Raw genomic sequence first — 16,087 nt, 5'->3', positions numbered from 1 at the left:
CTTTTGATCCTCAATTTGACTTTGAGAAAAGGTGGGGTTCTTTTGTCCGCTACTATCATCTGAATTGAGTTAATTAAGATGGTTTCCTTCTGATTCTTGTTTAAATAGATTTGAGTTGGCGGATTGATGTTTTTCTTTTATGGAAGCTTGTATGGTGTACAGCTCCGGGGTCGTGCTCCCAATGGTTTGTTTTCTCTTTTTGTTTATTTTTTTGTTAGCAGGGTTTTTTTTTTGTTTTAGTTAGTAGGGGTTCTTAATTTCCTTCTTTCTGTTTTCAAAAAAAAAATATTCTTAACACTTTTTTTTATTGTTCATATAGTGTTTAGCTTTGTTAATCAGTTATTTGGTAATTTAATTCCTCATTGTGCATGTTGACTTGATTAAAGTATTTTTTGTTGATCTCAATAATAAACAATAAAAAGATTTTAAAATGAAATAAATTCACTAAGTACGAAGACAGAGTTTAAAATACACTGATTTATTTGTCTCAGATCCAGAATATTAAACCCCAGTCCCATTAAACGTGAATGTGCAGCAGAAGAAACTCCTCCCATGCCCAGTGACCAGGGTACAGAACTGGGTGTGGTGAGCAGCAGCAATAATTGCAGAGTTCAGCACCGACAGTCACTGTCGAAATTGCATTTAGCAAAGGTGATGGATAAATATCCAGCACGCAGCTTATTGAAACTTTCTCCCCAGTGTGAACCCGGTAGTGTGTCACAAGTGTAACATGCTGTAAGGTTTCACTGGTAATGTAGTGGCCTCTCTGCAATGTTTCACTGCTGAGGTAATGGATTCTCTCTAGCAGCAATGTTTAGGTTACGACTAGAGATAACAGGGTTTTGGAATGCAGGGCTATTCAATGACAGAAATGTTGTTCTTCTGTGTGAGTCTGGAAGAGAAATTTTCATGGTCTTTTGCTGGGGAGAGATGAGAAAATGCGAATGAAGAGAGTGGGCCCTTTTTCTTTTTTTTTCGTTTACTTCACTAACCCTACAGTTAACGTATGAATTCTAAAGCTCAGTCGTTTAATCACATATTGTGTACTGTTTGTTAATTGAGATTTCTTACGTTTGGCCGGGCTGGGGGGCTATCAGCCCCTACATTAAGCTGCTAGCCGAAGCGAGAGTTCCATAAGGTTAGATGACTGAGCGAATCGCTTCCCATATTCAGAGCAGGTGAACGGCCTCTCCCCAGTGTGAACCTGGTAGTGTGTCATAAGGATAGATAACTGAATGAATCCTTCACCACATTCACAGCAGATGAATGGCCTCTTCCCAGTGTGAAATCAATGATGCACATTTGGTTGATTTGGCTGAGAGAATCTCTTCCTGCTCTCTTCTGAGCAGGTGATCGGCCTCTACCCAGTGTGAACTCGCTGGTGTCTCTGTAGTTGAGATAACAGAGTGAATCCTTTCCCACACTCTAAGCAGGTGAATGGCCTCTCCCCACTGTGAACTGACCAGTGTGCTTGTAGGTGGGATGACTGAGTGAATCCTTTCCCACACTCTGAGCAGGTGAATGGCCTCTCCCCAGTGTGAACTCGCTGATGTACCTTCAGTAGAGATGACTTAATGAATCCCTTCCCACAGACTGAGCAGGTGAATGGCCTCTCCCCTGTGTGAACTCGCTGATGTATCTTCAGTAGAGATGACTTAATGAATCCTTTCCCACAGTCTGAGCAGGTGAACGGCCTCTCCCCAGTGTGAACTGACCAGTGTGCCATTAGAGTGGATGACTGAGTGAATCCTTTCCCACACTCGGAGCAGGTGAACGGCCTCTCCCCAGTGTGAACTGACTGGTGTCTCAGTAGCTGAGATGACAAAGTGAATCCCTTCCCACAGACTGAGCAGGTGAAGGGCCGCTCTCCAGTGTGAACTCGCTGATGAACCTTCAGTTGAGATGGTTGAGTGAATCCCTTCCCACAGACTGAGCAGGTGAATGGCTTCTCCCCAGAGTGAACTGACTGGTGTGTCAGTAGACGAGCTAAACGTGTGAATCCCTTCCCACAGTCTGAGCAGGTGAATGGCCTCTCCCCGGTGTGAACTCTCTGATGTGCCTTCAGTTGGGATGACAAAATAAACCCGTTCCCACAGTCTGAGCAGGTGAACGGTCTCTCCCCAGTGTGAACTCGCTGATGTACCTTAACTTGAGCTGACGAAATGAATCCCTTCCCACAGTCTGAGCAGGTGAATGGCCTCTCCCCAGTGTGAACTCGCTGATGTACTTTCAGCTGAGATGACGAAATGAATCCCTTCCCACAGTCCGAGCAGTTGAATGGCCTCTCCCCAGTGTGAACTCGCTGATGTACCTTCAGTAGAGATGAGTTAATGAATCCTTTTCCACAGTCTGAGCAGGTGAACGGCCTCTCCCCAGTGTGAACTGACCAGTGTGCCATTAGAGTGGATGACTGAGTGAATCCTTTCCCACACTCTGAGCAGGTGAATGGCCTCTCTCCAGTGTGAACTGACTGGTGTCTCAGTAGCTGAGATGACAAAGTGAATCCCTTCCCACAGACTGAGCAGGTGAACGGCCTCTCCCCGCTGTGAACTCGCTGATGTACCTTCAGTTGAGATGACTGAGTGAATCCCTTCCCACAGACTGAGCAGATGAACGGCCTCTCCCCGGTGTGAACTCGCTGATATACCTTCAGTTGAGATGACTGAGTGAATCCCTTCCCACAGACTGAGCAGGTGAACGGCCTCTCCCCGCTGTGAACTCGCTGATGTACCTTCAGTTGGGATGATAAAGTGAATCCCTTCCCACAGTCTGAGCAGGTGAACGGCCTCTCCCCAGTGTGAACTCGCTGATGTACCTTCAGTTTAGATGACCAAGTGAATCCCTTCCCACAGACTGAGCAGGTGAATGGCCGCTCCCCAGTGTGAAACCGCTGGTGAGCCATTAGGTCAGATGACCGAGTGAATCCTTTCCCACAAATTCAGCAGATGGCCAGCCTCTGCCCAGTGTGAACTGACTGATGTGTCCACAGGTGGGAAGACCGACTGAATCCCTTCTCAGCCACAGGACAAGGTGAACGGCCTTGTCCCAGTGTGAACTTGCTCATGTATCTTCATGAGATGACCTTGAATCCCCACAGTCTGAAAAGGTGAACAGCCTCTCCCCTGTGTAAACTGACAGGCATGCCAGTCAGTCAGATGATGGAGTGAATCCCTTCCTCCACTTCTTATAGACGTGCACAGAGACAGCAAAACTGGCCTGTTGTGTTCGAGATTCCCGTAGATAAATTCCTTGTCATTTTTAAACTGAGAAAAGATATATAAAATCCATCAATAAGTGAAGAACAACATTTCAGATGAGATCACTTGAGTTGTCAAGGTGTGATCCGGCATCTCACTGTTACAGTGAAGTTTAACCCAAGTTGGAGAGAGAAATCATCTTCCAACCGGGCACAATGCTGGTATCTGGAATGACCATCAAATTCTCTGATGCTCTTCCTGTCTCTAAAAAAAATGAGGCATTTCTGCCATCTCCAATCTGTGGAGTATAAGAAATGTAAGAGAACAAATAAGAAATAAATCAGGATGGCTAAAAGAAGGCATGAGGTTGCCCTCGCAGAAAAGATGAAGAATAATCCTCAGAGATTCTGGAGATATATTAAGAGCAAAAGGATTCAAAGGTACAAAGTTGGTCCTCTGGAAGACCAGAATGGCAATCCAGATGTGGAACCAGAGCAGATGGGAAGATCTTAAATATTGTTTTCATCTCTATTTACTCAGGAGATGGACACAAGGTCTATGGGAGTGTGGAAAAGCAGCATTAACATCGTGGACTCTGTACAGATTAAAGAAGAGGAGATGTTTGCTATCCTGAGGCAGATTAGGGTGGATAAATCTCCAGGGCATGACAAGGTGCTCCCTCGGACCCAACGGGAGGCAAGTGCAGAAATTGTCGGGGCCCTAGCAGAGATAATTAAATCACCCTTAGTGACGGGGAGTTATCAGAGGATTGTAGGATAGGCAAAGTTATTTCGCTGTTCAACATAGAACATAGGAATCTACAGCATACTCCAGGCTATTCAGCTGACAATGTTGTGCCAACCATGCAACTTACTCTAGAAATGGCCTGGAATTCCCCTAGCACATCGCCCTCTATTTCTCTCAGCTCCAGGTACCTATCTGAGAGGCTGTTAAAAGACGCTATTGTATCTGCCTCCACCACCGCCGCTGGCAGTGCATTCCACGCACCCACCACTCTCTGTGTAAAAAACTTATCCCTGACATCCCCTCGGTATCTATTTCCAAGCACCTTAAATCTACGCCCTTCGTGTTAGCCATTTCAGCCCTGGGAAAAGTGTCTGGCTATCCACACAATTAATGCCCCTCATCATCTTATAGATCGAAAAAAAGCTCTAAGCATAAACAAGGAAACTACTGTACACATTGTTTTGAGGATTTGTTGGAAGGATACACGATTATGAGGGTAGATATAGGGTAAGTGCAAGCAGGCTTTTTCCACTGATGTTGGGCAGGACGACAACCAGAGGTCATGGGTAAGTGGCTTCACCATTTATTGAAAATTTAACAAGACTTTGTGGAAAACCTCTTGACTGAATTGATTATGAGAGTGTGGAATGAGATGCCAGCACAAATGGTGCATGTGAGCTCGATGTCACCATTTAAGGGAAGTTTGGATTGGTACCTGGATGGTTGGGGTGTGGAGGGCTGTGGTCCCGGTCGTTGCATTGGACAGCTTAATTGTTTCCAGCTTTGTCCAGACGGGACAAACGGCCTGTTTCTGCACTGAACTTCTCCATGCTTCTTTGACAGAGAAGCTGGCCAAACTTGATTGGAAGGGGAAACTGGTAGAAATGACGATGGAGCAACAAAGGCTGGAGTTTCTGGGAGCAGTTCGGGAGCTGCATGGTAGATACACACCAGTGAAGCACTCTAAAGGCAGGAGGACACAACCATGGCTGAAATAAGAAGTCAAAGCCCCAGCAAGTTAATGGATACTTCTCCTGGTATTAGACAATGGCGATTTAATTCTAATTTGCTTCAAGACCCGGATTTCGTTAAGTTTATGAAAGAACAGATTGATCTCTTCTTTTCAACTAATATTACAGAAGAAATCTCCAACGGGACAATATGGGACACTTTTAAAGCATATATCCGTGGACAGGTTATTTCTTATTCTATTGGTTTAAAAATACATATTAAGAATGAAACCCTTTTGTTGGTTGATAAAATTTAAGAAATTGATAAGGAATATTCTATTGCTCCTAGTAAGGAGCTTTATAAACAGAGAGTCAAACTTCAAATGGAACACAGCTTATTGTTAACATCCTCGATTGAAAATCAATTAATGAAAACTAGAAGTGTGTTTTATATACATAGTGACAAATCGGGTAAATTATTAGCTCATCAGTTGAAAACTGCTTCGGTTAAAGGTCAAATCATTAAGATTGGCAAACATGATGACACCGTGATAGTTAATCATGATGAGATAAACAAATCTTTTCAGGAATTTTATACCTCCTTATACCATTCTGAATTTCCTCACCATCCCAACACTATGCAGGACTTTTTAAGGAAATTGAATTTTCCGAAATTATCACCCGAAGAATGTTTAACATTGGAAACTCCTATTACGGATGAAGAAACAACAGCTGTTATTTCTTCAATGAATTCTGGCAAAGCACCTGGTCCAGATGCTTTTACAGTGGAATTTTTAAAGTTTTTTTCATCTATTCTTTCTCCTCGGTTGGCTAGAGTTTTTAAAGAAGCAATCAGATTAGTTAAATTACCACAATCATTTTATGGAGCTTGTATTTCTTTAATTCTTAAAAACAATAAAGATCCTACTGATTGTGCATCATATAGACCGAAATCTCTCCTGAATGTAGATTATAAAAAATTTTCTGAAGTATTAGCAACTAGGTTAGAGAAGGTATTACCTCAAATTACTTCTGTGGACCAAACTGGATTTATTAAAAACCGTTATTCATCTTTTAATATTAGGAGGTTAATGAATATTGTCTATACTCCTTCACTTAGTACTCCAGAATGTGTTATTTCATTAGATGCTCAGAAAGCTTTTGACAGAGTTGAATGGCCATATCTATTGAGTGTGCTTGAGAAATTTAATTTTAGTCTGATATTTATATCTTGGATTAAATTGATATATCATACCCCTGTAGCTTCCATTTGTACTAACAATCAAAGATCTCCCTTTTTTCACTTATCTCGGGGTACTAGGCAGGGATGTCCTCTTGGTCCATTATTATTCGATATTGCCCTTGAACCTTTAGCAATTGCTATCCGAGTCTCACCTAACATTTTTGGTATTACCCGTGGGAATGAAATACACAAGTTTTTATATGCAGATGATTTGTTATTATACATTTAATCCTGAGACATCCATTCCTGCTATTTTATCTTTGTTGGCTCAGTTTAGGAACTTTTCTGGTTATAAATTGAACTTTAATAAGAGCAAACTATTTCCCCTAAATATGCAGGTTCCAATTTATGGATGTTTGCCATTTAAATTGGTTACTGATTTTTTATATATTTAGGGCTCAAAATTACAAAAAAGCATAAGGGTCTATTTAAGGCTAATTTCTTGCCTTCAATTGATCGGAATAAACTTTTGTTTACTAAATGGTCACCAATGTCTCGGTCATTGATCGGTCGGATCAATGCTATTAAGATGATTATTTTACCTAAACTTTTATATCTATTTCAAGTGGTGCCAATTTTTATCCCAAAATCCTTTTTTGATAACGTTGATTCCAAAATTTCTTCATATATATGGCAGAATAAAAATCCTAGGTCAGGTAAAAGATAGTTACAGAAATCTAAAAAGGAGGGGGTTTGGCATTGCCGAATTTTAGATTTTACTATTGGGCAATAATAATCGATATTTAAAATTTGGTTATGGGACTTGGATGTAACTGCAAGTCCACACTGGGTATATCTTGACTGATCGTTTCCACGGATGCTGCCCGACCTGCTGAGTTCCTCCAGCGTGTTGTGAGCGTTGCTTTGACCCCAGCATCTGCAGAGTATTTTGTGTCAAAAATCTTGAATGTAATTCTTTACAAGGGTTTCCATTGGGTTCTATTTTAGGCACTTTGCTTCCCTTTACTCTTTCTAAATTGTATAAACAAATGGATAACCTAACAGTGAAATATACTTTATGAATTTCATATGAAGAAAGACTGGATGAACTGGGCTTGTACTCGTTGGAATTTAGAAGATTGAGGGGGGATCTGATTGAAACGTACAAGATCCTAAAGGGATTGGACAGGCTAGATGCAGGAAGATTGTTCCCGATGTTGGGGAAGTCCAGAACAAGGGGTCACAGTTTGAGGATAGAGGGGAAGCCTTTTAGGACCGAGATTAGGAAAAATTTCTTCACACAGAGTGGTGAATCCGTGGAATTCTCTGCCACAGCAAACTGTTGAGGCCAGTTCATTGGCTATGTTTAAGAGGGAGTTAGATATGGCCCTTGTGGCTACGGGGGTCAGGGGGTATGGAGGGAAGGCTGGGGCGGGGTTCTGAGTTGGATGATCAGCCATGATCATAATAAATGGCGGTGCAGGCTCGAAGGGCCGAATGGCCTACTCCTGCACCTGTTTTCTATGTTTCTATGTTTCTATGAATATGGTTTCAATTTCGAAAATTTTTTGGGTTGAATCAATTTATTTTAGCAAGTCCTATTATATCTAATTTTTTCTTCCAACCCTCCATTATGGACCAAGTATATTTGGCTTGGAAAACTAAAGGTTTGGTATGATTTTGTGATCTATTTTTGGATAATTGTTTCATGTCCTTTGAACAATTATCTAACAAATACAACTTGCCTAGATCCCATTTTTTAAAGAAATTTACAGATTAGAAACTTTTTAAATATTGTTTCTCCTACCTTCCCGAATTTGTATTCAATGAATATTTTGGGAAAAAAATGGATTTAAATCCTTTTCAGAAAGGTGTAATAGCAAGTATTTACAATATAATTATGAAAATACTTCCAAACGTATCTAATAAAGTTAAGATTGATTAGGAGAGGGAACTTAAGATGACTTCACTGATTGAAAAATGGGGAAAAAATTCTTCAATTAGTTAATTCATCCTCTATATGTGCTGAACATGTGTTGATACAGTTTAAAGTAGAGCATAGGCCTCATATGTCTAAGGATAAATTAGCTCATTATTACTCTCATATAAATCCTGTGTGTGATAGATGTCACTCTGAGATAGCTTCTTTAACTCATATGTTTTGGTCATGTCCTCTTTTAAAAAAAATACTGGAAAGGTATCTTTGATATTATCTCAACTGTTTTGAGTATTGATTTACAACGCGACCCTATTACTGTAATTTTTGGTTTACCAATGATAGAACCAAATCTTTTAATCTCTTCAGCTCGTCGGATGGTTGCATTTCTTACATTAATGACTAGAAGATCCATTTTGCTGAATTGGAAAGAGATCAATCCTCCCACCACATTTCATTGGTTCTCTCAAACTATGTTGTGTTTAAACTTAGAAAAAAAATTAGAAGTGTTATTTATGATCCCTCTATTAAATTCAAAAAGACTTGGAGGCCATTTATTCAACATTTCCATATGATGTAATCTGACCTTTTCCAATCCTATTCTATCTCTTTTTAATGTATGTTGAGAGGAGCGGAGTCAACGACATTAATGGTTCTTTTTTTTTAATGTTTCACAACAGCCCAGGTCTTTTTTTAGTTTAGTTGGTTAACGCTGTTTAGGTTAGTTTTTTTTGGGAGGGGATATATGTTTCTTTCCTTTTTCACGATATATATTTTAAAACAATTTTTTGTATATTATATTATATTTGTATCCTGTATAATTGGGAGGTTTAATACCCCTGTGTCAACTGGGTGTATATTTCAATATGTTAAGTACAACAATGTGATCCCAATAACTTTGTATCAATACTATGTTATGTTTATTATAAAAAAAATGAAAAGATTGAAAAAGAAAGAAACAGAAGCCAAAGCCAACATAAAAGCCAAAGAAAGGGCAAATAATAGAGCAAAAAAATACTGGGAAGCTTTTAAAAACCAACAGAAAGTCAGATGAGCTCAGGGCGTGGAATTGTGATATTGTAGTCATTAATGAGTCTTGTTTGCACCCAACAGCCTGAGGCATTTAGAGGAACAACATATTCAGGGCCTTAATATCTCTCGAAAACCAAGGTTCCCTGCACCAGTTACCTTTCAACTTTTATTTTGGAAGGCACATACAAACTCTACACACACAAAATTTCACTTCTGAAGGCCTCCCACTTACCAAGTACTCCTTTGCCAGAAAACAGCCCGTCCCAATCCACACTTGTCAGGTCCTTTCTGATACCATCAAAATTGACCTTTCTCCAAATTAGAATCTCAAACCTTGGCCCAGACTGCTCTTTTTCTATATTTACTTGGAATCTCATGGCATTATGATCACTAGCTACAAAGTGTTCCCATACACTAATTTCTGTCACTAGCCCTGGACCATTTCCTAATAGCTTATTGCACACTTCTACGTCGGAAATTCTACATACTGATTCAGGGCACACTTGACAAACTCTACCCCACCTAGTCCTTTTACAGTATGGGAGTCCTAGTCAATATATGGAAATTTAAAATCACTTACCATCTCAACTTTTGTTTCTTGGCATAGTCTGTGATCTCTCTACAAATTTGTTCTTCTAAATCCCTCAGACTGCTGGGCGCAACCAACTCCCAGTAATGGCTACAATATCATAATTCCAAGTCCTGGGCTCATCTGGCTTTCCGACGATGCTTCTAGCATTGTGATATACACAGCTTAGGACAGTCATTGCACCATGTTCAGCCTTTTGATTGTTGACTTTGTCTGAGGTCTGAACAACATCTGTCTGGTGTCAAGAAAACAACCTCTCCCTCAATGTTGCAACAACACAGGAGCTGGTTGTGGACGACAGGAGGAATGGAAACAGGCTAACCCCTATTGACATCAATGGATCTGGGGTTGAGAGGGTGAACAGCTTTAAGTTCCTCGGCATAAAGATCACTGAGGATCTCACCTGGTCCGTACATACGTGCTGTGTGGTGAAAAAGGCACAACAATTCCTCTTTCACCTCAGATGGTTGAAGAAGTTTGGTGTGGTTCCCCAAATCCCAAGAACTTTCTACAGGGGCACACTTGAGCGCATGCTGAGGATCTGCATCACTGCCTGGTATGGGAACTGTACTTCCCTCAGTCGCAGGACTCTGCAGAGAGTGGTGCGGACAGCCCAGCCCATCTGTAGATGTGAACCTCCCACTGTCCAGGATATTTACATTATTGTGTAAAAAGGACCCGGAGGATCATTGGGGAGCGGAGTCACCCCGACCACAGGATGTGGCAGCTGCTACCACCCGGGAGACGGGACCGCAGCATAACAGCCGGGACCATCGGCTCCCATTCCCCCAGCAGCCGGAAGCTCCCCGGGGCCCAGGTACGGACCATGGGGCTGAGAGAGAGGGACTGTCCCGGGACTGCGGGCCACGGTGCCCGGACTCAGTCGGTGCCGAAACCCCCCGCCCGGCCGGCGATCCGCTCTCACCTGATGCCGGTCGTCCCAGGCCGTTTGTGTACTGCGCGCATGCGTGAATCCGGGCACGTCACAACCCTGACGCCTGCGCCTGCGCATTTAATCGGTGCTGCAGTGAGGGGGTTCTTTCTAAGGCGCCGCTTTCGGGGTAATCACGGTGCCTTTAGGTTTCTGCAAGCACCGGTTCCGTGTCCGTGTCTCACTGTGTTTTGTGTGTAGAAAACTCAGCAGCTGTTTTAACGCAGAAAGCAGCTTCTATAAATAATATACTCGATATCAACAGGCATTTCGCCTGTCAAGAGCCAAAGTACAACCCTCTTAGAAATGCAGATATAAAACACAAGAGATTCTGCAGTTGCTGGAAATGTAGACACACACACACACACACACACACACACACACACACACACACAGACACACACACACACACACACACACACACACACACACACACACACACACACGCACACACACACACACACATTCACAATTCTGGAGGAACTCTGCAGTCCAGGCAGCAACTAAGCAGAGGAGTACACAGTCCAAGCTTGCTGAAGGGACTCGGCCGAAATGTTGTCTATTTATTGCTCTCCACATTTGCTCCCCATCTGTTGATTTTCTCCAGTGTTTTGCAGAAATTAACCACCTTTTTTAAAAAATCAATCAGCTTCCAAATGTTTCTAATCTTTCATTTGTAGCCACATCATGCTGGTCTGATTCATCTTCCTCCTCGTAAACTCCAGACCCTATCTCTTTCTGGAGCCCCAGAGCCCTGACTGGTGCTGGCAACTCGTTGGTTTCTGACTCTGCTCCATCGAAGATTCACTCGCTAGTCTGCTGTCAGACTTTAGAGGCGCATTGCAACAACCCAGCTGTCTGAGGCACAGTCCTTTGAAATGAGTGAAAATGACACAAAACGTTGAAGAGCAGGGAAGAAGGAGTTTAACCACCTTAGTCTGGAGCCCTGAAGAACGTCAAAACCACAGTGAACTCATCGTCTTATTCAGCCTAGAAAAAATCATGCAGGAAATGCATACAGGTGTGTAAGGCAATGAGAGGCATTGATAGTGAGGATAGCCAGAGGCTTTTTCCCAGGACGGAAATGGCTCACACGAGGGGGCATCGTTTTAAGGTGCTTGCAAGTAGTTGCATGGGAGATGTCAGAGGTCAGTTTTTTTACACAAAGAATGGTGGGTGTGTGGAATACACTGCCAGCGACAGTGGTAGAGCCAAATACAATAAGGGTTTTAGATAGGTACATGGAGCTTAGAAAATTAAAGGGTTATGTGGTACGGTACGTCTAGAGTTCCTCGAGTAGGTTATTGTCATAGTCCGGTCCGTGAAGTCCGCATTCCGGTTCACCGTCCGGTCCGTGGACTCAGGACTCCGGGTCCCTTGTTTGATTGAGTTAATCATAGGCACCTGATTCCCATCTTGTGGCTTGGAATATAAGTGGCCTTGGGGTCGAGTGTGAGCTGCTAGTTTGTCTTGTCAAGATTCCCTGGGCCAGCTGAGTGGCCGTCAGCCACTCTGAGCTAGGTAGGGATCCCACCGTTTCCGTAGCCAGCCTAGGTTGCTGGCCATAATTGCGACCTCGGAGCAACCCCGATGCAGAGATGCAATTGTCTGTTGTTCTTTGGCGTTTGTCTCTTCTTGTCCTCGCCTCCGTGGGGTAAGTCAGGCCGTTCTGCCGTTGCCCTGCGGAGGGATCTATCTTGTCTTGTCCTCGCCTCCGTGGGGTAAGTCAGGCCGTTCTGCTGTTACCCTTTGGGAGGGGGGGGGGACTGTCTTGTCTTGTCTTTGCCTCTGTTGGGTAAGTCCGGCCGTTTTGCCGTTACCCGACGGAGGGACCTGTCCCACCTTGGTGTTGAGTCCCGGCTCTATGTCTATGTTCTGTCCAGTGTCATGTTGGTGTGTTAAACATGAGTTCTGGCTTTTCGAAGGATAAGTCCCGGCTCTATGCTGATGTACAGTTCCCAGTCTGTATCCGAGTTCCAGCCTCCGAGTTATCAGCCTCCGCATCTCAAGCTTCTAGACACCAGCCTGCAGCCTCAAGACCCAAAACCCCAGCCTGTCTCCAAGCTCAAGCCTCAAGACCCCAGCCTGTCTCCAAGCTCAAGCCTCAAGACCCCATCCTCCAGTCCTGTTGTCATGTCATGTCCTTGCCTGGTTCTGGGGCCCGTGCCTGAGGCAAGACCCAGGTTCTGGATCCTTGTCCAGTCTCTGGTTCGGAGTCCAAGCCCAGGTGCCAAGTTCATAGTTCCTTGTCCGGTTTCCCTGTTTCTTGTCCATGTCCTCGCCCAGGTCCTGCATCCTAGTCCTGTTCCTAGTACTTTAGTGTCTGTGTCTCGCACTTGGGTCCACCACCAGTGCCCCACATATGATTAGATTATGAGGACACTCAGTCCTCGTTTATTGTCATGTAGAAATGCATGCATGCATTAAGAAATGGTACAATGTTTCTCCGGAGTGATATCACAAAAAGAAACAGGACAAACCAAAGACTAACACTGACAAAACCACATAATTACAACATTTAGATACAACAGTGCAAAGCAATACCATAATTTGATAAAGAACAGACCATGGGCACGGTTAAAAGAAGTCTCAATTCCCGATCGACTCCGACAGTCCCCGATAGCAGGTGGCAAAAAAGGAGAAACTTTCCCTGCCATGAACTTCCAGGCACCGAGAACTGCCGATGCATTGGAATCACCCGACCACAGCCGACTCTGAGCCCATCCGAAAACTTCGAGCCTCCAACCAGCCCCTCCAATACAGCCTCCCGAGCGCCATCCTCTGTCGAGTGCCTTCGACCTTGTCCCGGCCGCTAAAACAAGCGAACCCAAGGGCTCAGAGGCCTTCTCCTCCGGAGATTCGGGACCACACAGTAACAGGAGCAGCGAAGCAGGCATTTCAGAAGTTTCTCCAGATGTCCATCCGTGCTCTCACGTCTGTCTCCGTCAAATCAGAATTGTGCACGGTACCATACTTAACAAATACAGATATTATTCACCGGAGAGGCCGTGCGCGCTGTGCCGCGCCGCCATCTTCTCCTCCCTCCTTCATTGGACCGTCTACATTTCGCCAAGCAGCCTCCCGCGGTCCATCTACCCGTGGCAGCGAGCTCACCCATTCCTGGCTGATACTGGTGGTGCCTTCAACATAATTCAATCACTTCCTCTGAGCGAGACGCTGCAAGGGATGGAGGGAGAAAAATCCACCATCTCCTGTCTTACTGACTACCTGACCGACAGACCCCAGTTTGTACCCCTGGGCAGTTCTTTGTCTGAGATAGTGGTGAGTGACAACGGAGCCCCACGAGGGACTGTCCCGTCTCCGTTTCTGTTCACACTGAACACCTCAGACTTCCAGTGCAACTCTGAGTCTGGCCACTTGCAGAAGTTCTCTGATGACTCTGCGGTAGTTGGTGTATCAGGAATGGACAGGAGTCGGAGCACAGAGGACTGGTGGAGAGGATTGTGGAATAGCGCGGGAGGAATCGCCTGCCCCTGAACGTGGCCAAAACCAGGGAAATGGTGATTGATTTTAGGTGGAAGAGGACGGTGGCGATTCTTGTATACATTCTGCGAGAAGAGGTTGCGGTGGTGGAGGAGTACAAATATTTGGGTGTTCACCTCGACAGCAGACTTGACTGGAAAACCAACCCCAAGGCTGTTTACAAGCGGGGGATCAGCAGACTCTATTTTCTGAGGAAGCCGTGATACTTCAAAGTGTGCGGCAGGGTGTTGGAGTCCTTTTACCAGTCAGTTGTAGCGAGTAACTTCTTTGTTGTTTAATGTTGGGGGAGCAGCATCGGTGTCTGTGATGCAAAAAGACTAAATAAACTCATCAAAAAGAATGGATCTGTCCTTGGCAACAACACGGATTCTCAAACACGAGGAAATCTGCAGATGCTGGAACTTCAAGCAACACGCATAAACATTGCTGGTGAACGCAGCCGGCAGCAGGCCAGGCAACATCTCTAGGAAGAGGTACAGTCGACGTCCTGACGAAGGGTCTCGGCCCGAAACGTCGCCTGTACCTCTTCCTACAGATGCTGCCTGGTCTGCTGCGTTCACCAGCAACTTTGATGTGTGTAACCCGGAGTCTTTTGTGTTAGTGGCGGACAGGAGGTTATTAAGCAAACTGTTATAGATTACGGACAATCTGGCACATCCTCTCCATGACCAACTGAATAGGCAGCGGAGTCCCCAGCCTCCTTCGAACAGACTCAATCAGCTCAGCTGTCACAAGGGTAGTTACAGAAAAACTCTGGGATCAAATGCAACAAGGTCGAAACGCTCGGCAGAGATGGTGCTTGGTGCTCGGTGTTGGGTGTCGGAGGGCTGGTCGGAGGCTCGAAATTTTCGGACGGACTCAGAGTCGGCTGCGGTCGGGTGCTTCCAATGCATCGTTAAGTTTGCGGCGCTTGGAGGCAGGGAGAGTTTCTCCCTTCTACCGTCTGCGTGAGATGATGGGGCTATCGGAACTTGAGACTTTTTTTTTACCGTGCCCATGGTCTGTTCTTAATCAAATTACGGTATTGCTGTGCACTGTTGTAACTATATGTTATAATTATGTGGTTTTGTTAGTTTTAGTCTTGGTTTGTCCTATGTTTCTATGATATCTTTCTGGAGGAACATTGTATCATTTTTTAATGCATGCATTTCTAAATGACAATAAACGAGGACTGGGTGTCCTCATAATCTTATCTAACCCAATCTAATCTTCTTCACTATCCACAACTGCACCACTCTTGGTATCATTGAAAAACGTATCAAACCACCCATCCACATTTTCATCCCGATCATTTAAACAGGAGCGCTCCCAGCACAGATCCTTGCAGAACACCACGAACTACAGACCGCCAGCTCGAATAAGTCTCTTCAAACTCTTTATTTATCCAAGATGGACTTTGTTAAATGCTTTAGTAAAATCCATGTACACGACATCATCAGCTCTACCTGCATCTGTGTTTTTCGTCACTTTGTCAGAAAACTTAATCAAGTTGTGAAGATGGGACCTGCCCCACAGGAAGACTCTTCCTAATTAGGCCCTTGCTTCCAAAAGCTCATATATCCAATCTCGAAGAAGTTTCGCCGTCTGTTTTTTGTACAACTGACGTGAGATCTACCGGTCTACAGTTCTCTGCATTTTCCCTTGTTCCCTTCTTACATACAGGTTTAACATTCGCGACTCACCCGTCCTCTGGGTACTCGTCTGTGCCTAGGAAAGATATGACGCTACTGGTCAAGGCCAAAGCTATCTCGTCTTTTGCTTCACTCAGAATCCTGGGTAAATCCCATCAGACGCCACGATGTAATTTACCTTAATACTCATTAGAAGACCCAGTACTTCCTCCTCCTTGACCCCCAAACTCCATAACATATTTATATACGCAGCACTCTCCACTAGTCCACATTTCGTCCCTTTGGTAAATACTGAAGCAAAGTACTTATTATGTATTTCAGTCACATTCTCTGGATCTGAGCAAATGTTCCCCTCCTTGTCCTCGAGGGATCCTACCCTCTCCCCAG

General features: G+C 44.1%; 2 protein-coding genes across 3 annotated transcripts in view; one reads left to right on the top strand and one right to left on the bottom strand.

Annotated features, from left to right (window-relative positions):
• Nucleotides 1-16,087, top strand: part of LOC134340926 (oocyte zinc finger protein XlCOF6-like) — a 408,299-nt gene that overhangs the window by 277,321 nt on the left and 114,891 nt on the right. The gene's annotated exons all lie outside the window — the stretch shown is intronic.
• Nucleotides 484-10,058, bottom strand: LOC134340749 (zinc finger protein 420-like). The gene is made up of 2 exons (XM_063038226.1): nt 10,038-10,058; nt 484-3,263 (listed from the first exon to the last, which is right to left on the bottom strand). The coding sequence occupies exon 2, from the start codon at nt 2,900-2,902 to the stop codon at nt 1,361-1,363; it is 1,542 nt and encodes a 513-aa protein (XP_062894296.1). The 5' UTR covers nt 2,903-3,263; nt 10,038-10,058; the 3' UTR covers nt 484-1,360.

The sequence above is a fragment of the Mobula hypostoma genome, chromosome X2, assembly GCF_963921235.1.
Source record: "Mobula hypostoma chromosome X2, sMobHyp1.1, whole genome shotgun sequence".
In the NCBI taxonomy this organism is placed as follows: domain Eukaryota; kingdom Metazoa; phylum Chordata; class Chondrichthyes; order Myliobatiformes; family Myliobatidae; genus Mobula; species Mobula hypostoma.
This window is presented reverse-complemented; position numbering and strand designations above follow the sequence as displayed.

Bases quoted from the DNA above. Each gene is read 5' to 3' on its own strand.
- LOC134340749 (XM_063038226.1), bottom strand. From the start codon at position 2,902: ATGGCTCACCAGCGGTTTCACACTGGGGAGCGGCCATTCACCTGCTCA.